This window comes from Nerophis ophidion, linkage group LG07 (assembly GCF_033978795.1).
Source record: "Nerophis ophidion isolate RoL-2023_Sa linkage group LG07, RoL_Noph_v1.0, whole genome shotgun sequence".
NCBI lineage: Eukaryota > Metazoa > Chordata > Actinopteri > Syngnathiformes > Syngnathidae > Nerophis > Nerophis ophidion.
The window spans coordinates 10,883,018-10,905,022 of record NC_084617.1 but is presented as its reverse complement, the minus strand read 5'-3'; the positions used below and the strand labels follow the sequence as shown (position 1 = coordinate 10,905,022).

The following is a 22,005-nucleotide window of genomic DNA, read 5'->3' as shown; positions in this document are numbered from 1 at the left end:
GGCCACACCTCCCTCCACATATAGTCTTTTTTTTTTTAAACACTATATCGTTCTGCTCTATTTTTACAAGTATCGTATTTTCCGGACCATATGACGCACCGGATTATAAAAAAGCACCCCAGTTAGGGGCATTTTGTACTCCCTCGTCCCAGGAAGAATGCTTTTGCAGAAATCTTTTATTCATAGATCTGTATCGCTCTGGAATAACCTGCCTCAAATTCTCACCGGCACTGAGAGTAAACAGGTTTTCAAGATGAAAGTAATATTTTTTTAAATGAGTTTTCTCTCACTGGATCGGTTCGCAGCCGAGTGTGAAGCGTCCGGAATGAGAATCAGCACCTCCGAGTCCGAGTCCATGGTTCTCGCCCGGAAATGGGAGGAGACACTGCCCCGAGTGGAGGAGTTCAAGTACCTCGGAGTCTTGTTCACGAGTGAGGGAAGAGTGGATCGTGAGATCGACAGCCGGATCGGTGCGGCGTCTTCAGTAATGCGGACGTTGTATCGATCCGTTGTGGTGAAGAAGGAGCTGAGCCGGAAGGCAAAGATCTCAATTTACCGGTCGATCTACGTTCCCATCCTCACTTGTGGTCATGAGCTTCGGGTTATGACTGCAAGGACAAGATCACGGGTACAAGTGGCCGAAATTATTTTCCTCCGCCGGGTGGCGGGTCTCTCCCTTAGAGATAGGGTGAGAAGCTCTGCCATCCGGGAGGAACTCAAAGTAAAGCCGCTGCTCCTCCACATGGAAAGGAGCCAGATGAGGTGGTTCGGGCATCTGGTCAGGATGCCACCCGAACGCCTTCCTAGGGAGGTGTTTAGGGTACGTCCAACCGGTAGGAGGCCACGAGGAAGACCCAGGACACGTTGGGAAGACTATGTCTCCCGGCTGGCCTGGGAACGCCTCGGGATCCCCCGGGAAGAGCTAGACGAAGTGGCTGGGGAGAGGGAAGTCTGGGTTTCCCTGCTTAGGCTGCTGCCCCCGCGACCCGACCTCGGATAAGCGGAAGATGATGGATGGATGGATTTACAGTCTGTGACTAAATTGTTTGCCTGTTTTCTTACTGATGCTTTTATTTATTCATTTTTTGTCTGCATTGTGTGGTTATAGTTATGTGCTTTTACTTGTAATTATATTGAGTTGTGGACCCCAGGAAGACTAGTGGGTTGTTGTGGCAACCAGCTAATGGGGATCCTTAATGAAAAATTAAAAATCTAATCAAAATGGTCCATTTACGATCTTTTTTCATATACAAGGCGCACCGGATTATAGGGCGCATTAAAGGAGTCGTATTGCTTTTATTTGTTTTCTAAATGTAATGGTGTTTTTTTGGGTCAAAATGTTGCTTAGGTTATGTTTTACGGATCATCTTCAAACCGCTTATTTACCTTATAGGAAAGTTCCTGTGGTGAAAAAAAGGGCCTATTAAAAAGTTTCTTCTTACAGCCCTGCTCCCCATCTATATTAACCCTCGTGTGGTGTTCGGGTCTGTGGGACCCGTTTCCATTTTTTATTAAAAGAAAAATGATACAATCTAATAATTTTTCAAACTGAGACTCACTGACTTTGGCTCATTTTCTGTGAAGAACATATATCAGAAGAAAAATTTAATGACCACACACCATCCACCTCCCCCTACACATTTCTATTACGTAAAAGATGTCCGGGTCCACTGGACCCGGAGCTAATAGAAGTGTGGAAATTGATGTTCTGTGTACCACACACAACTACTCACCCACTATGTACCTAGTAACAGTTACCAGCCATGTAATGCACACTCAACAAAACAGAAAGGGACAAGGGGGTAGCAAAAAGATGGATGGAACACCATCTTCCACACGACACCTCCGCTCCGGACAATCTAACCTCCTCCAACCTCCGAGGACAAAGCTACGAACAATGGGAGACCGGGTTTGCTCTTACGCCGCTTCCAGTCTGTGAAACGCTTTTCCTGACCACCCGAGGGCACCACAGACTGTGGATGCTTTTAAAAAGGCTTGAAAACCCTTCTTTTTCTAAACTGACTAATACAAGTGTAAAAATGTATGTTCTGTGTACCACACCCACACACCCACCCACACACACACACACACACACACACATCAGGCCTAGACAGGAGGACAACATTCATATTGTTGTTACTCAGCCAGCGTTTGTGGGTCTGATGGACCCGTTGCATTTTGTGTCTTTTAATGCCTCACCATCAAGCACTTTTATGTTAAAATACTGAGCAGATGTTTACCTGATCCTAATAAACATCTGTTCAGTATTTTAACGTAAAAGTGTTTGTGGGTCTGATGGACCCGTTGCATTTTGTGGCTTTTAATGCTTCACCATCAAGCACTTTTACGTTAAAATACTGAGCAGATGTTTACCTGATCCTAATAAACATCTGTTCAGTATTTTAACGTAAAAGTGTTTGATGGTGAGGCATTAAAAGCCACAAAATGCAACGGGTCCATCAGACCCACAAACGCTGGCTGAGTAATAACAATATGAATTTTGTATGGACCATTTCTCTGCCAACTTCTGCATCCCATAGGGATTCTTCTTTTGTGTAATGTTCATATTGTTGTTACTCAGCCAGCGTTTGTGGGTCTGATGGACCCGTTGCATTTTGTGGCTTTTAATGCCTCGCCATCCAACACTTTTACGTTAAAATACTGAACAAATGTTTATTAGGATCAGGTAAACATCTGCTCAGTATTTTAACGTAAAAGTGCTGGATGGTGAGGCATGTTCATATTGTTGTTACTCAGCCAGCGTTTGTGGGTCTGATGGACCCGTTGCATTTTGTGGCTTTTAATGCCTCACCATCAAGCACTTTTACGTTAAAATACTGAGCAGATGTTTACCTGATCCTAATAAACATCTGTTCAGTATTTTGTGTAATGTTCATATTGTTGTTACTCAGCCAGCGTTTGTGGGTCTGATGGACCCGTTGCATTTTGTGGCTTTTAATGCCTAACCATCCAGCACTTTTACGTTAAAATATTGAGCAGATGTTTACCTGATCCTAATAAACATCTGTTCAGTATTTTAACGTAAAACTGTTTGTGGGTCTGATGGACCCGTTGTATTTTGTGGCTTTTAATGCCTCACCATCAAGCACTTTTACGTTAAAAATACTGAGCAGATGTTTACCTGATCCTAATAAACATCTGTTCAGTATTTTAACGTAAAAGTGTTTGTGGGTCTGATGGACCCGTTGCATTTTGTGGCTTTTAATGCCTCACCATCAAGCACTTTTACATTAAAATACTGAGCAGATGTTTACCTGATCCTAATAAACATCTGTTCAGTATTTTAACGTAAAAGTGTTGGATGGCGAGGCATTAAAAGCCACAAAATGCAATGGGTCCATCAGACCCACAAACGCTGGCTGAGTAACAACAATATGAACATTACACAAGGGTTAAACCATGGCTGCACACGGCTTCTGTCTTGTCTACTTGTCTTTGTCGGGTTTTACTTTTTTTACCGAGAACACCACGTTTAACCACCTAACATTTATGAAAAAATGTTTTTCATCTTTTAGCTTTGGCTTCTTCTTGGAACCAGAGCTCCACATGACTCCTAAGAACTCTCGTCTTGACAAAGAAAACAACAGTCAAAGCAACAGTTGCATGCAATAAAACAAACGGCTATCTAATACTTGCTGCTAAACTGATACCTGGGACGTCCCAACCAGGGCACTTAGTATCATCCGTCTCGTCCATCTCGGGAGATTCAGGAACTAGCGATAAAGGACGTACGACAAGGACGACATTAAAGAGCTATGATGATGTCATTTTTTTTTTTACATAGCACCAAAGGTTGCTCATTAATCAGGGTGATGTCCCGGGCTTCATCTACCTCAAACTGTCAGGTGGAAGAGGGATGCTTCAGAGATGCTCCACTGTGTTTATGGTTGAACTTAGCTCTATGGGGCGATTCATTAGATCAGCACTTTTTATTGAAAAATATTGTATTTTGTTGCCTTCAGTCCTGGAACTATAAACTAATATTTAAGATATTCTGTTTTTGATATTTGCCACATTTTCCAATCCTTACAAGACTAAGGTGGATGTAGTTTTCATTCAGACAGGTTTACAGTCAAATCTGAGCAGATCAGGCGCAAGAAAACACCAGTCCTTGGCAGCCATGGTCTCTCCGATCAGTTCCCAGATCAGGGGCCGGGAACTTAATTTGGCTGAGAGAGCCATGAAAGCCAAATATTTCAAAATGTATTTCCGTGAGAGCCATATCATATTTTTTAACACTGAATACAACTAAATGCGTGCATTTTTAAGTAAGACCAACATTTTTAGAGTATAATAAGTCTCTTATTCGTTTTAATAACATTGTTATTCTGAAGCTAACCAATAATAAATAAAATGTTTTTGTTTGGCCATGTGCTGTTTGTCCTTTGGACTCTTTAAGTTCCTGTTTTTTTCCACTCCCTTGTCTGGTTTCCTTGGTTACTCATTTTGTCCACCTGTCTCTGGTGGACAAAATGCCTGCTCACCTGCTTCCCGAGCACTAACCAGAGGCAGTATTTAAGCTCGTCTTTGCCAGTCAGTCGCCCTGTGCTGACTTGTTTCATGCCTTGCCATAGTTTCGTGCTTCATGCCATGCCAAGTAAGTTTTGTTTGATTTATGTTCTTAGTCTGTTTATGCGTTAGCTTTGTTCTTTAGCCCAAGTTGTGCCTCTGCTGTGAGCGATTTTTGTTTGTATATTTTTTTAGTTAAAATGAAATCATGTTTTTACCTAAATGCCATGTCCCGAGTAGTCCGTCTGCCTTCCTGGGAGAACGACCCCCCCATCGTGACATAAAATACTTCTTACCATTAATGCGACTTCTTGAACAGGTGCGGTAGAAAACGGATGAATGGATTTAAACGCATGAGAATTTTTTTATATTTTGAAAATTATTTTTAGCACTGTGAATTCTAGCGGAATGTGTTAAGCAATGTCAGCTAAGATTTATCTGAGAGCCGGATGCAGTCATCAAAAGAGCCACATCTGGCTCTAGAGCCATAGGTTCCCTACCCTTGTTCTACATGAATGCGCCTTCTCAGTATGTTTAGTTTAAAACCCGAGATTTCTCAGTAGAAAACATCCGTCATATAGAAGCTAGTTGATTTCTTCAAATATCAGTATTACGGTCAATATCTTTGACTAACACACTCTTGGTTAAGCGTTTTGTCAGGATGTTGTTAAAGGGGAACATTATCACAATTTCAAAAGGGTTAAAAACAATAAAAATCAGTTCCCAGTGGCTTGTTGTATTTTTTGAAATTTTATTCAAAATTTTACCGGTCCTGGAATATCCCTAAAAAAGCTTTAAATTACCTTATTTTCGCTCTCTTGAAGCCACTGTTCATTTTCCTATGACGTCACACAGTGCTGCCAATGTAAACAAACAATGGTGAATACCACAGCAAGATATAGCGACATTAGCTCGGATTCAGACTCGGATTTCAGTGACTTAAGCGATTCAACAGATTCCGCATGTATTGAAACCGATGGTTGGAGTATGAAAGTATTGAAGAAGAAACTGAAGCTATTGAGCGAATAGCTATTGACGCTATTCATAGCCATAGCATGGCCGAATAGCTCCGTTAGCATCGCCGGTAAAATGCGCGGACCAAACGATCAGGACTTTCACATCTCGTGACACTGGAGCAACTTAAATCCGTCGATTGGTAAGTGTTGGTTTCGCATTAAATGTGGGTGGAAGGAAACATAATATAGTTGCAAATGTAAATAAAGCTATAGACTAAATAGCATGTTAGCATTGATTAGCACGTCTGATTAGCACATAAGTTAACCACATCAACAAAACTTTGGGGCGGCATAGCTCGGTTGGTAGAGCGGCCGTGCTAGCAATTTGAGGGTTGCAGGTTCGATTCCCGCTTACGCCATTCTAGTCACTGCCGTTGTGTCCTTGGGCAAGACACTTTACCCACCTGCTCCCAGTGCCACCCACACTGGTTTAAATGGAACTTAGGTATTGGGTTTCACTATGTAAAGCGCTTTGAGTCACTAGAGAAAAGCGCTATATAAATATAATTCACTTCACTTCACTTCACTTGTGATTTCGTTGACTTTATCGTTGCAAATGCATTTGCAGGTTATCCATACATCTCTGTGCCATGTCTGTCTTAGCATCGCCGGTAAAATGTGCAGACACTCCGGCACATTCGATGGGGGTCTGGCGGCAGATTTCTTGCCACTTTCGCATCTTCGGGCCAGTGGTGCAACTTGAATCCCTCCCTGTTAGTGTTGTTACACCCTCCGACAACACACCGACGAGGCATGATGTCTCCAAGGTTCCAAAAAATAGTCGAAAAAACGTAAAATAACAGAGCTGAGACCCGGTGTTTGTAATGTGTTTGAGAAAATGAAAATGGCGGCTTTCTTACCTAGGCGACGTCACATACTGACGTCATCGCTTCAAGAGGGCTAAACAGAAAGGCGTTCAATTCGCCAAAATTCACCCATTTAGAGTTCGGAAATCGGTTAAAAAAAATATGGTCTTTTTTCTGCAACATCAAGGTATATATTGACGCTTACATAGGTTTGGTGATAATGTTCCCCTTCAAAAACAGTAAAATGCTCCTGTCACACAGTAGAGATTTGTCTTAACCTACCGCCTTCCGCCCTCTAGATTTCTGAAGGATTTAGTTGCATAACACTGGTATAGGATCTAATATTACGACATAAGATATAAAAGGGACCTTTTTGGTCTAGATCAGGGGTAGGGAACCTATGGCTCTAGAGCCAGATGTGGCTCTTTTGATGACCGTATCTGGCTCTCGGATAAATCTTAGCTGACATTGCTTAACACGATAATTATGAATAATTTCGCTGGTAATCACAGTGCTAAAAATAATGTGCAAAATATAAAACATTCTCATGCATTTCTATCCATCCATCCGTTCTCTGCTGCACCTGTTCAAGAAGTCGCATTAATGGTAAAAAGTATTTTATGTCACGATGGGGGTTGAGGGTGGGTGGGTGGGCTTGTGGTAATGGGGGGTTGCAACTTGCTGCGGGGTCGTTCTCCCAGGAAGGCAGACGGACTACTCGGGACATGGCATTTAGGTAAAAACATGATTTAATTTTAACTAAAAAAATATACAAACAAAAATCGCTCACAGCGGAGGCACAACTTGGGCTAAGGAACAAAGCTAACGCATAAACAGACTAAGAACATAAGTCAAACAAAACTTACTTGGCATAGCATGAAGCACGAAACTATGGCAAGGCATGAAACAAGTCAGCACAGAGCGACTGACTGGCAAAGACGAGCTTAAATACTGCCTCTGATTAGTGCTCGGGAAGCAGGTGAGCAGGCATTTTGTCCACCAGAGACAGGTGGACAAAATGAGTAACCAAGGAAACCAGACAAGGGAGTGGGAAAAAAACAGGAACTTAAAGAGTCCAAAGGACAAACAGCACATGGTCAAACAAAAACATGATCAACAGACATGACAGTTTATTTATTATTGGTTAGCTTCAGAATAACAATGTTATTAAAAAGAATAAGAGACTTATTATACTCTAAAAATATTGGTCTTACTTAAAAATGCACGCATTTAGTTGTATTCAGTGTTAAAAAATATTACATGGCTCTCACGGAAATACGTTTTGAAATATTTGGCTTTCATGGCTCTCTCAGCCAAAAAGGTTCCCGACCCCTGGTCTAGATAATATGTTTATATTGAAAAATGAAAATACACTTGTGTCTGTTACAGGACGGATCCAAGCAGAGGCAGGTGAGAAAAAAGACGGTCTCCTTCAGCTCGATGCCGAACGACCGCAAGATCAACAGCACGGCTGCCTGCATGGCGTTCATGATGGAGGGCTGCGAGATGAAGAAGGTTCGATCCAACTCGCGCATGTACAACCGCTACTTCCTGCTGGATCCGGACATGCGCTGGCTCCGCTGGGAGCCTTCCAAAAAGGACTCTGAGAAAGCCAAGCTCGAGATCAAGAGCATCAAGGAGGTTCGATTAGGGAAGAAAACCCCAGTCCTTCGCAGCAACGGTCTCTCCGATCAGTTCCCAGATGAATGCGCTTTCTCAATCATCTACGGGGACAACTACGAGTCGCTGGATTTGGTTGCCAGTACAGCTGATGTGGTCAGTACCTGGGTGATGGGCCTGAGGTATTTAGTGTCTTATGGCCGACACACCGTGGACATGGTGGAGCCCAGCCAACCAAGTCTACGGACGTCTTGGATTAGCTCTGTGTTTGAACTGGCAGATATGGAAAAAGAAGGACACATAGACCTTTTCAGGTCTACTCAGATTATCAAGGGGCTCAACCCTGGGATGAAAGAGTCGAGGATAGAATTAAAGTTCAAGGAACTCCAGAAAGAGAAAGACCAATATGGCGAGGCGATTAACATGGACACCTTTGTCGAGGGCTACTGTGAGCTGTGCACACGGCCAGAAATTTTCTTCCTGCTCATGCAGTTCTCAAGTAACAAGGAGTACTTGGGCTGTAAAGACCTGATGCTCTTTGTGGAGGTGGAGCAAGGTGTAGAAGGTGTAACAGAGGACATGTGCAGAGATATGGTTCTTAAGTACGAACCATCCGCCGAAGGCAGAGATAAGATTTACCTCTCCATCGATGGCTTTACACACTACCTCCTCTCCTCTGAGTGCCACATCTTCGATCCTCAGCACAAACGTGTGTGCCAGGATATGACTCAGCCCATGTCCCACTACTACATCAACTCTTCACATAATGCCTCCCTCCTGGAAGACCACTTCTGGGGTTCATCAGACATCAGCAGTTACATTCGTGTTCTCAGAATGGGCTGTCGGAGCATCGAGGTCATTGTGTGGGATGGCCCTGATAACGAGCCAGTGGTGTATGTAGGTAGTTCTGTGGCCACACAGCTAGTGTTCTCCAAGGTTCTGGATATCATCAACCAATATGCCTTTGAGAGCTCTGAGTATCCCCTCCTTCTCTGCTTAGTGGCTCATTGCTCCATCCCACAGCAGAGGGTCATGGCCCAACACATGAAAAAAATTCTGGGTGACAAGCTATTTGTTGATTCCCCTAACAAAGACGAACATTACCTACCCTCTCCTGAGAATCTCAAAGGTAAAATTCTCCTCAAGGGTAAGAGACTAGAGCCTAGCTGCAATGAACCTGAAGGGGATGTGACAGAAGAGGATGAAGGTCTAGAAATGTCCAGAAGGGTAGAGGTAGATGACCGCGACCATCTTAATGGCTTGGGTTGCAAAAGGCTCAGGTTGTGTAAAGAGCTCTCTGATCTTGTCTCCCTCTGTAAGTCAGTTCAGTTCATGGACTTTGAGACCTCAAAAAGGGACCAAAAATACTGGGAGATCTGCTCCTTCAACGAGGTCGACGCAAACAGGTTTGCCAATGAGTTCCCGGAAGAGTTTGTCTGCTACAACAAACGCTTCCTCTCCAGAGTCTACCCCACTCCGATGAGGATTGACGCCAGCAACATGAACCCCCAAGACTTCTGGAAGTGTGGCTGCCAGATTGTGGCAATGAACTACCAGACACCCGGCCTGATGATGGACCTAAACCTCGGCTGGTTCCGTCAAAATGGCAACTGCGGGTATGTGTTGCGACCGGCCATCATGAGAGAAGAGGTGTCTTACTTTAGTGCCAACGCTCGGGATTCTTTGCCTGGGGTGTCCGCGCAGCTCCTTCACATTAAGGTCATCAGTGGGCAGAACCTACCTAAGCCCCGCGGCTCTGCAGCTAAGGGCGACGTGGTGGAGCCTTACATATACGTGGAGATTCATGGCATTCCAGCTGATTGTGCCGAGCAAAGAACCAAGACCATGTCCCAAAACGGCGACAACCCCATTTTTGACGAGAGCTTTGAATTCCAGATAAACCTACCCGAACTGGCAGTCTTGCGCTTCGTGGTTCTGGATGATGACTACATAGGGGATGAGTTCATTGGCCAGTACACCATTCCCTTTGAATGCCTACAGCCGGGCTATAGGCACGTCCCTTTACAGTCTCTGACAGGCGAATTCCTACCCAACACCACACTGTTTGTCCATGTAGCCATCACTAACAGACGGGGTGGAGGGAAGGCCCACAAGAGAGGTATATCCGTCATGAAGGGGCGGAAGGCACGGGAGTACACCAACACCAAGACCACTGGGATCAAAGTGGTGGATGAACTTTTCAGAGCTTCTACGCAGCCGCTGAGAGAGGCCACAGACCTTCGAGAAAATGTACAGGTAAGGAAATATACTTTTACTGCACAGTGAGGGTGTTCGCATTATCGCTAATCATGACTATTCCCGACCAAAGCTGGCTGGGCTGCATCGTATTTGCCTTGAGAGTAAACACGTGACCACGGACTTCATAGTGAGGCGGTTAGACTTCCAGTCTTTCACACAATGTGGTCTGTGTGGAAACTCGGTACGCTTGTTAGAACAGGGGTCACCAACCTTTTTGAAACCAAGAGCTACTTCTTGGGTACTGATTAATGCGAAGGGCTACCAGTTTGATACACACTTAAATAAATTGCCAGAAATAGCCAATTTGCTTAATTTACCTTTAATAAATAAATCTACATATATAAAAAAATGGGTATTTCTGTCTGTCATCCCGTCTTAAATCTATTTTCCTTTTACGGAAGTTTTTTTTGTAGGGAATAAATGATGCAAAAAAACACTTAATGGAACGGTTTAAAAGAGGAGAAACCACGAAAAAAATGAAAATTTAATTTTGAAACATAGTTTATCTCCAATTTTGAGACTTTAAAATTCAAAATTCAACCGAAAAACATGAAGAGAAAAACTAGCTAATTTGAATCTTTTTGAAAAAATAAAAAAAAGAATTTATGGAACATCATTAGTCATTTTTCTTGATTAAGATTCATTTTAGCAAATTTTGATGACATGTTTTAAATTGGTTAAAATAAGATTTAAATTTGATTCTACAGATTTTTCTGGATTTGCCAGAATAATTTTTTTAAATTTTAATCATAAATTTGAAGAAATACTTCACAAATATTCTTTGTCGAAAAAAACAGAAGCTAAAATCCATCCATCCATTTTCTACCGCTTATTCCCTTTTGGGGTCACGGGGGGCGCTGGCGCCTATCTCAGCTACAATCGGGCGGAAGGCGGGGTACAATGAAGAATTAAATTAAAATGTATTTATTTTTCTTTACAATAAAAATATAAAAAAATGACTTGAACATTGATTTAAATTGTCAAGAAAGAAGAGAAAGGAATTTAAAAGGTAAATATGTATATGTGTTTAAAATCCTAAAATCATTTTTAAGGTTATATTTTTTCTCTAAAATTGTCTTTTTGAAAGTTATAAGAAGCAAAGTAAAAAAATCAATGAATTTATTTCAACAAGTGAAGACCAAGTCTTTAAAATATTTTCTTAGATTTTTAAATTCTATTTGAGTTTTAGCTCTCTTAGAATTAAAAATGTCTAGCAAAGCGAGACCAGTTTACTAGTAAATAAACTAAATTTAAAAAATAGAGGCAGCTCACTGGTAAGTGCTGCTATTTGAGCTATTTTTAGAACAGGCCAACGGGCGACTCATCTGGTCCTTACGGGCTACCTGGTGCCCGCGGGCACCATGTTGGTGACCCCTATGTTAGATCCCAACTACACATGATGGCTTTTTGTTTCTCAGCTGCACACTATAGCTTTTAATGACCATTTCTTACATTTTCAAGTGTTATTCTTAATGTTCTATCAATGTGCTGGATAATCAGTCTCTTTAACCCAGTTATATTACCCCCCACAATATCAGTATGATTTGTCTTTAAAAATTTAAGTAACATTGTATCCTTTTTAACATCAGAGAAAACAAAACAAAAATATAGGCTTCACGGTGGCAGAGGGGTTAGTGCGTCTGCCTCACAATACGAAGTTCCTGCAGTCCTGGGTTCAAATCCAGGCTCGGGATCTTTCTGTGTGGAGTTTGCATGTTCTCCCCGTGAATGCGTGGGTTCCCTCCGGGTACTCCGGCTTCCTCCCACTTCCAAAGACATGCACCTGGGGATAGGTTGATTGGCAACACTAAAATTGGCCCTAGTGTGTGAATGTGAGTGTGAATGTTGTCTGTCTATCTGTGTTGGCCCTGCGATGAGGAGGCGACTTGTCCAGGGTGTACCCCGCCTTCCGCCCGATTGTAGCTGAGATAGGCGCCAGCGCCCCTCGCTACCCCAAAAGGGAACAAGCGGTAGAAAATGGATGGATGGATGGAGTAATGGCTACAACGAGCATGTTTTGTAGTCCCGAGCTTTTTTTTTGAGATGGATTTGAGGCATGATACTGAAGGATACCAATAAAGCAGGTGAGTGATAATAGAAAGCACGGTGGCCCTGTGAAAAACTGCTTTAGTTGCACTTCTCAAGAAGCCCCCGTCTTACTAACTTTGCTTCTTTCTCCTTGCATCCACTTTCCTATAAATACTGCAGATAACATTCCATTTGGCTCTCAAAATAAATCATTTCGGAATCAAACTCGACACAAGCGTCATCAATGTGAAGTGAATATGTCCTAAAAAAAGACATCCATTAGTTTTCATTAAGCCAGACAAGGCGTAACCTCCTTCCTCACTAAGTACACCGCATAGTCCAACGCACCGAGAAGTGGACTCTTACTTTTCCGTTGTGTGCATAGAGCCTCGTGGCTTATTGGGCTCCATTAATGTTGTATAAGAGAGCAGCAATAAAGCAACAACGGTATGCAATTAGTCGGTGTATGAATAGTGTAATCATTAATGAGGGACAATTAGCGCCGAGGGGGAAAGGTCTGCGTTGCTACGCATTTAAAGAACTGCTCAAAAAAAACCCTACAGACTGACAGCAAAATGAAGATGAGTGGCCCCGTGTCTCAATTTGTCTGATAAACCGAAGCATACGTCTTATAATAAGTGCGGCTTGAATCGCTTCAATTCTTCCTCATTTGACCAATTGCTGAGCTTTTACATGTCTTTCCTTTCATATCGCGGCGATTTTTTTTTTGTCATTGCAATTTTTAATTTGATCTCCGAGTCATTTAATAGTTTAACCCGATCAAACAACACCGGCGTCTTTCATGGCCACAAACCCAAATGTTCTGCTTTCGATTGAAATGGAAATGCGGCTTTTTTTTTTTTGAAACGTACAGGATGAAAGTACAAATAAATGAAAGAGAGAAAAGACCTTGAAGACGAGAGATAAAAAGAAATGGCTTAGAAAATCGTGACAAAGCTAGAAGGCTCTGTAGCTGTAAGGCCAGTAACTGATACTTGGATCAAGGGTGGGTTGGAGCTTATCCCAGCTGCACTCGGGGCGGAAGGCTAGGGTCCAGTCCGGACAAGTCGCCACCCCATCACAGGAGCAAAATAGAACGACAACCAGTCACACTCAAGGGGAAATTTGGTGTTGCCAATCAGTTTTTCCCCAGATTCATGACTTTGGAGGTGGACAGAAGCCGAAGTACCCGCAGAAAACCTTCACATTTGATTGATTGATTGAAACTTTTATTAGTAGATTGCACAGTTCAGTACATATTCCGTACAATTGACCACTAAATGGTAACACCCGAATAAGTTTTTCAACTTGTTTAAGTCCACGTTAATCAATTCATGGTTTTCATGGCAGTCACAGGGAGAACTTGCAGACTCCGCACAGAAAGACTAGTTTGGACACATTTATTTTGTACCGTATTTTTCGGCACCGGCCGAAAATGCATAATAAAGAAGGAAAAAAACATATACGTCGCACTGGAGTAAAAGTTGCATTTTTGGGGGAAATTTGTTTGATAAAATCCAACACCAAGAATAGATATTTGAAAGGTAATTCAAAATAAATAAAGAATAGTGACCAACAGGCTGAATAAGTGTACGTTATATGACGCATAAATAACCAACTGAAAACGTGCCTGGTATGTTAACCTAACATATTATGGTAAGAGTCATTCAAATAACAATAACATATACAAACCCCGTTTCCATATGAGTTGGGAAATTGTGTTAGATGTAAATATAAACGGAATATAATGATTTGCAAATCATTTTCAACCCATATTCAGTTGAATGCACTACAAAGACAAGATATTTGATGTTCAAACTCATAAACTTTTTTTTTTTTTGCAAATAATAATTAACTTAGAATTTCATGGCTGCAACACGTGCCATAGTAGTTGGGAAAGGGCATGTTCACCACTGTGTTACATCACCTTTTCTTTTAACAACACTCAATAAACGTTTGGGAACTGAGAAAACTTACATGCAGAGAGGGAAATTACAACTAAGTCAATTTAGCAAAACTGTATTTCTTAAAGGGGAACATTATCACCAAACCTATGCAAACGTCAATATATACCTTGATGGTGCAGAAAAAAGACCACATCTGGCTCTAGAGCCATAGGTTCCCTACCCCTGATCTAGACCAAAAAGGTCCCTTTTATATCTTATGTCGTAATATTAGATCCTATACCAGTGTTATGCAACTAAATCCTTAAGAAATCTAGAGGGCGGCGGGCGGTAGGTTAAGACAAATCTCTACTGTGTGACAGGAGCATTCTACTGTTTTTAAAGGGGAACATTATCACCAAACCTATGTAAGCGTCAATATATACCTTGATGTTGCAGAAAAAAGACCATGTATTTTTTTAACCGATTTCCGAACTCTAAATGGGTGAATTTTGGCAAATTAAACGCCTTTCTGTTTATCGGTCTTTTAGCGATGACGTCAGAACGTGACGTCACCGAGGTAACACACCCGCCATGTTCATTTTCACATTACAAACACCGGGTCTCAGCTCTGTAATTTTTTGTTTTTTCGACTATTTTTGGAACCTTGGAGACATCATCCCTCGTCGGTGTGTTGTCGGAGGGTGTAACAACACTAACAGGGAGGGATTCAAGTTGCACCACTGGCAAGAAATCTGCCGCCAGACCCCCATTGAATGTACCAGAGTGTCTTCACATTTGACCGGCGATGCTAAGACAGACATGGCACAGAGATGTATGGATAACCTGCAGATGCATTTGCGACGATTAAGTCAACGAAATCACAAAGGTGAGTTTTGTTGATGTTGTTGACTTATGTGCTAATCAGACATATTTGGTCACGGCATGACTGCCAGCTAATCGATGCTAACATGCTACGCTAATCGATGCTAACATGCTATTTACGCTAGCTGTATGTACATTTGAAACTAGATACCCACATTTAATGTGAAACAAACACTTACCAATCGACGAATTTAAGTTGCTCCAGTGTCACGAGATGCGAAAGTCCTGATCGTTTGGTCCGCACATTTTACCGGCGATGCTAATAAGGCAGCCATGCTATGGGCCACTTCATTAGGTACACCCACGCTATGGCCGAATAGCGTCAATAGCTATTCGCTCAATAGCTTCAATTTCTTCTTCAATTTCGTTTTCGCTATCTGCCTCCATACTCCGACCATCTGTTTCAATACATGCGTAATCTGTTGAATCGCTTAAACCGCTGAAATCCGAGTCTGAATCCGAGCTAATGTCGCTATATCTTGCTGTGGTAACCGCCATGTTGTTTGTATTGGCAGCCCTGTATGACGTCACAGGGAAATGGATAGTGGTTTCGAAGATAGCGAAAATAAGGCACTTTAAAGCTTTATTTATGGATATTCCGGGACCGGTAAAATTTTGAAAAAAAATACAACAAGCCACTGGCAACTGATTTTTATTGTTTTTAACCGTTTTGAAATTGTGATAATGTTCCACTTTAAGCAGTGGCGCAAACATTCATGTCATTTCCAAAACAGAAAGTGCAAGATTGTCAGAGACATTTTAAAACAAGCTATGAGTGCACTTTTGTGCATGATGTCACTAAGATGACATATCAAAACAACACTAAATTAAAGTGCACTTTTTGTACAGAACGCCACTGCAATAGTTAAAAACAAATTAAGTGCACTTTTGTGCATGATGTCACACAAGATATATCTATAACTGTCAAATAAAAATGAGCTGTATAATAGAAAAATAGAATGGCTATGTGGTCGGTTACTGCGGCCAACTTCTCCTTTTGTTGTTGACTATTTTTTTCACACAATGTTGATCTGGAAATGGTTGCCTCGGCATTTTGTTGGTCCGGCACCGAATGGAGATGTTGACATGCGGAGTAAGCACTCTTCATTCTCTAGCAGGTGACTTTTCAAATGATGCTACATATTAGCAGTAATGCCACTTTTTTTAAGCAACGCTTTTGCCCCACATTTGACAAATTACGGTTGTCTGTTCGACATATTCCCACTTGAAGCCAAACCACCGCCAGACAATGGACCCCCTGCTGTTTTTCTTGGGAATGAATTCTTCCTTCATTTTTTTTACCAGATTCGCGCCTTCTTTCTCTCGTATTACCACTCGCACGGCTCCGCTAGCATCACAGCTAACGTTACACATGCTCCTACCTCTCTGCTCCGCGAGGGCGTATACGTATGTGACGTATGGAAGAAGGTGCGCTTGCTGTCTGCACTGCAAAAACTGAAATCTAAGTAAGATGAAATATCTCAAATAAGGGTGAAATTTGCTTATTTTCTGTCTGATAAGATAATTCTTCTCACTAAGCAGATTTTATGTTAGAGTCTTTTACTTGTTTTAAGGGTTTTGCTCCTAAATGATCTCAGTAAGATACTACAGCTTGTTTCCGACATTTTATGACCTATTTTGAGTAAAATATGCTTGAAACTGGTTTTGTCCAAGTGTCCAAAACACACCCAGCAATGGTGCACAGGAAGGCGGGGAAGAAGAGGGGGAAAAGGCGGCCAAAATGTTCATAAGTCCCAATTGTGTCCAAAATACCTGCCCGGGTTCCAGTCCCACGAGTCCCGCCGCCGGCCACAATAATACAAAAAATTTCCAAAACGCACCCAGCAAAGTCCCACGGGAAGTAGGGGGGAAAAATTTGAAAAGTCGGCAAAAGTCCCCCAAAATTTCCAAAATACCTACCAAGGTTCGAGTCCCAACCGGGTTCGAGGTTGAGTTTGAGTGCACACTCGAACCCGGGTGGGACTTATGAACATTTCACCGACTTTTCTCCCCACCTTCCCGTGGGACTTTGCTGGGCGCGTTTTGGACATTTTGGGCATCCCGGCCGGCGGCGGAACTTGTGGGACTCGAACCTGTGTAGCCATTTTGAACATTTTTGGGACTTTTGCTGACTATTCCAACTTTCATACCCCCTCCCCATGGGACTCGGCTGGGTGTGTTATGGACATTTTGGGCATCCCGGGACTTGCGCGGCCATACATAAGATTTTATACTTGTTTTAAGTGTTTAGTTCCTAAATGATCTCAGTAAGATACTACAGCTTGTTTCCGACATTTTATGACCTATTTTGAGTAAAATATGCTTGAAACTATTTTTGTCCAAGTGTCCAAAACACACCCAGCAATGGTGCACAGGAAGGCGGGGAAGAAGAGGGGGAAAAAGCGGCCAAAATGTTCATAAGTCCCAATTGTGTCCAAAATACCTCCCCGGGTTCCAGTCCCACGAGTCCCGCCGCCGGCCACAATAATCCTGGGATACAAAAAATTTCCAAAACGCACCCAGCAAATTCCCACGGTAAGTAGGGGGGAAAAAATTTGAAAAGTCGGCAAAAGTCCCCCAAAATTTTCAAAATACCTACCAAGGTTCGAGTCCCAACCGGGTTCGAGTTTGAGTTTGAGTGCACACTCGAACCTGGGTGGGACTTTTGAACATTTCACCGACTTTTCTCCCCACCTTCCCGTGGGACTTTGCTGGGCGCGTTTTGGACATCTTGGGCATCCCGGCCGGCGGCGGAACTTGTGGGACTCGAACCTGTGTAGGTATTTTGAACATTTTCGGGACTTTTACTGACTATTCCAACTTTCATACCCCCTCCCCATGGGACTCGGCTGGGTGTGTTATGGACATTTTGGGCATCCCAGGACTTGCGCGGCCATACATAAGATTTTATACTTGTTTTAAGTGTTTAGGTCCTAAATGATCTCATTAAGATACTACAGCTTGTTTCCGACATGTTATGACCTATTTTGAGTAAAATATGCTTGAAACTATTTTGGTCCAAGTGTCCAAAACACACCCAGCAATGGTGCACAGGAAGGCGGGGAAGAAGAGGGGGAGAAGGCGGCCAAAATTTTCATAAGTCCCAATTGTGTCCAAAATACCTGCCCGGGTTCCAGTCCCACGAGTCCTGCCACCGGCCACAATAATCCCGGGATACAAAAAATTTCCAAAACGCACCCAGCAAAGTCCCACGGGAAGTAGCGGGGAAAAATTTGAAAAGTCGGCAAAAGTCCCCCAAAATTTTCAAAATACCTACCAAGGTTCGAGTCCCAACCGGGTTCGAGGTTGAGTTTGAGTGCACACTCGAACCCGGGTGGGACTTTTGAACATTTCACCGACTTTTCTCCCCACCTTCCCGTGGGACTTTGCTGGGCGCGTTTTGGACATTTTGGGCAGCCCGGCCGGCGGCGGAACTTGTGGGACTAGAACCTGTGTAGGTATTTTGAACATTTTTGGAACTTTTACTGACTCTTTCAACTTTCATCCCCCCTCCCCATGGGACTCGGCTGGGTGTGTTATGGACATTTTGGGCATCCCGGGACTTGCGCGGCCATACATAAGATTTTATACTTGTTTTAAGTGTTTAGGTCCTAAATGATCTCATTAAGATACTACAGCTTGTTTCCGACATTTTATGACCTATTTTGAGTAAAATATGCTTGAAACTATTTTGGTCCAAGTGTCCAAAACACACCCAGCAATGGTGCACAGGAAGGCGGGGAAGAAGAGGGGGAAAAGGCGGCCAAAATGTTCGTAAGTCCCAATTGTGTCCAAAATACCTGCCCGGGTTCCAGTCCCACGAGTCCCGCCGCCGGCCACAATAATACAAAAAATTTCCAAAACGCACCCAGCAAATTCCCACGGGAAGTAGGGGGGAAAAATTTGAAAAGTCGGCAAAAGTCCCCCAAAATTTTCAAAATACCTACCAAGGTTCGAGTCCCAACCGGGTTCGAATTTGAGTTTGAGTGCACACTCGAACCCGGGTGGGACTTTTGAACTTTTCACAGACTTTTCTCCCCACCTTCCCGTGGGACTTTGCTGGGCGCGTTTTGGACATTTTGGGCATCCCGGCCGGCGGCGGAACTTGTGGGACTCGAACCTGTGTAGGTATTTTGAACATTTTTGGAACTTTTACTGACTCTTTCAACTTTCATCCCCCCTCCCCATGGGACTCGGCTGGGTGTGTTATGGACATTTTGGGCATCCCGGGACTTGCGCGGCCATACATAAGATTTTATACTTGTTTTAAGTGTTTAGTTCCTAAATGATCTCAGTAAGATACTACAGCTTGTTTCCGACATTTTATGACCTATTTTGAGTAAAATATGCTTGAAACTATTTTGGTCCAAGTGTCCAAAACACACCCAGCAATGGTGCACAGGAAGGCGGGGAAGAAGAGGGGGAAAAGGCGGCCAAAATGTTCGTAAGTCCCAATTGTGTCCAAAATACCTGCCCGGGTTCCAGTCCCACGAGTCCCGCCACCGGCCACAATAATCCCGGGATACAAAAAATGTCCAAAAACGCACCCAGCAAAGTCCCACGGGAAGTAGGGGGGAAAAAATTTGAAAAGTCGGCAAAAGTCCCCCAAAATTTTCAAAATACCTACCAAGGTTCGAGTCCCAACCGGGTTCGAGGTTGAGTTTGAGTGCACACTCGAACCCGGGCGGGACTTTTGAACATTTCACCGACTTTTCTCCCCACCTTCCCGTTGGACTTTGCTGGGCGCGTTTTGGACATTTTGGGCAGCCCGGCCGGCGGCGGAACTTGTGGGACTCGAACCTGTGTAGGTATTTTGAACATTTTTGGAACTTTTACTGACTCTTTCAACTTTCATCCCCCCACCCCATGGGACTCGGCTGGGTGTGTTATGGACATTTTGGGCATCCCGGGACTTGCGCGGCCATACATAAGATTTTATACTTGTTTTAAGGGTATTGCTCCTAAATGATCTCAGTAAGATACTACAGCTTGTTTCCGACATTTTATGACCTATTCTGAGTAAAATATGCTTGAAACTATTTTTGTCCAAGTGTCCAAACCACACCCAGCAATGGTGCACAGGAAGGCGGGGAAGAAGAGGGGGAAAAAGCGGCCAAAATGTTCATAAGTCCCAATTGTGTCCAAAATACCTGCCCGGGTTCCAGTCCCACGAGTCCCGCCGCCGGCCACAATAATCCCGGGATACAAAAAATTTCCAAAACGCACCCAGCAAATTCCCACGGTAAGTAGGGAGGAAAAAATTTGAAAAGTCGGCAAAAGTCCCCCAAAATTTTCAAAATACCTACCAAGGTTCGAGTCCCAACCGGGTTCGAGGTTGAGTTTGAGTGCACACTCGAACCCGGGCGGGACTTTTGAACATTTCACCGACTTTTCTCCCCACCTTCCCGTGGGACTTTGCTGGGCGCGTTTTGGACATTTTGGGCATCCCGGCCGGCGGCGGAACTTGTGGGACTCGAACCTGTGTAGGTATTTTGAACATTTTCGGGACTTTTGCTGACTATTCCAACTTTCATCCCCCCTCCCCATGGGACTCGGCTGGGTGTGTTATGGACATTTTGGGCATCCCGGGACTTGCGCGGCCATACATAAGATTTTATACTTGTTTTAAGTGTTTAGGTCCTAAATGATCTCAGTAAGATACTACAGCTTGTTTCCGACATTTTATGACCTATTTTGAGTAAAATATGTTTGAAACTATTTTTGTCTAAGTGTCCAAAACACACCCAGCAATGGTGCACAGGAAGGCGGGGAAGAAGAGGGGGAAAAGGCGGCCAAAATGTTCGTAAGTCCCAATTGTGTCCAAAATACCTGCCCGGGTTCCAGTCCCACGAGTCCCGCCGCCGGCCACAATAATCCCGGGATACAAAAAATTTCCAAAACGCACCCAGCAAATTCCCACGGTAAGTAGGGAGGAAAAAATTTGAAAAGTCGGCAAAAGTCCCCCAAAATTTTCAAAATACCTACCAAGGTTCGAGTCCCAACCGGGTTCGAGGTTGAGTTTGAGTGCACACTCGAACCCGGGCGGGACTTTTGAACATTTCACCGACTTTTCTCCCCACCTTCCCGTGGGACTTTGCTGGGCGCGTTTTGGACATTTTGGGCATCCCGGCCGGCGGTGGAACTTGTGGGACTCGAACCTGTGTAGGTATTTTGAACATTTTCGGGACTTTTGCTGACTATTCCAACTTTCATCCCCCCTCCCCATGGGACTCGGCTGGGTGTGTTATGGACATTTTGGGCATCCCGGGACTTGCGCGGCCATACATAAGATTTTATACTTGTTTTAAGTGTTTAGGTCCTAAATGATCTCAGTAAGATACTACAGCTTGTTTCCGACATTTTATGACCTATTTTGAGTAAAATATGTTTGAAACTATTTTTGTCTAAGTGTCCAAAACACACCCAGCAATGGTGCACAGGAAGGCGGGGAAGAAGAGGGGGAAAAGGCGGCCAAAATGTTCGTAAGTCCCAATTGTGTCCAAAATACCTGCCCGGGTTCCAGTCCCACGAGTCCCGCCGCCGGCCACAATAATACAAAAAATTTCCAAAACGCACCCAGCAAAGTCCGACGGTGAGGTGAGGGGGGAAAAATTTGAAAAGTCGGCAAAAGTCCCCCAAAATTTTCTAAATACCTACCAAGGTTCGAGTCCCAACCGGGTTCGAGGTTGAGTTTGAGTGCACACTCGAACCCGGGCGGGACTTTTGAACATTTCACCGACTTTTCTCCCCACCTTCCCGTGGGACTTTGCTGGGCGCGTTTTGGACATTTTGGGCATCCCGGCCGGCGGCGGAACTTGTGGGACTCGAACCTGTGTAGGTATTTTGAACATTTTTGGGACTTTTGCTGACTATTCCAACTTTCATACCCCCCTCCCCATGGGACTCGGCTGGGTGTGTTATGGACATTTTGGGCATCCCGGGACATAAGATTTTATACTTGTTTTAAGTGTTTAGGTC

The 22,005-nt window shown here is 43.5% G+C and overlaps 1 protein-coding gene across 1 annotated transcript in view; it reads left to right on the top strand.

Annotated features, from left to right (window-relative positions):
* The window catches only part of LOC133555925 (inactive phospholipase C-like protein 2), a 415,124-nt gene that overhangs the window by 306,491 nt on the left and 86,628 nt on the right, over window positions 1-22,005 (top strand). Inside the window, exon 22 of the mRNA XM_061905396.1 lies at window positions 7,742-10,228. Within this exon, the coding sequence (XP_061761380.1) occupies window positions 7,742-10,228 (2,487 nt within the window). The remainder of the gene's footprint in view (window positions 1-7,741; window positions 10,229-22,005) is intronic.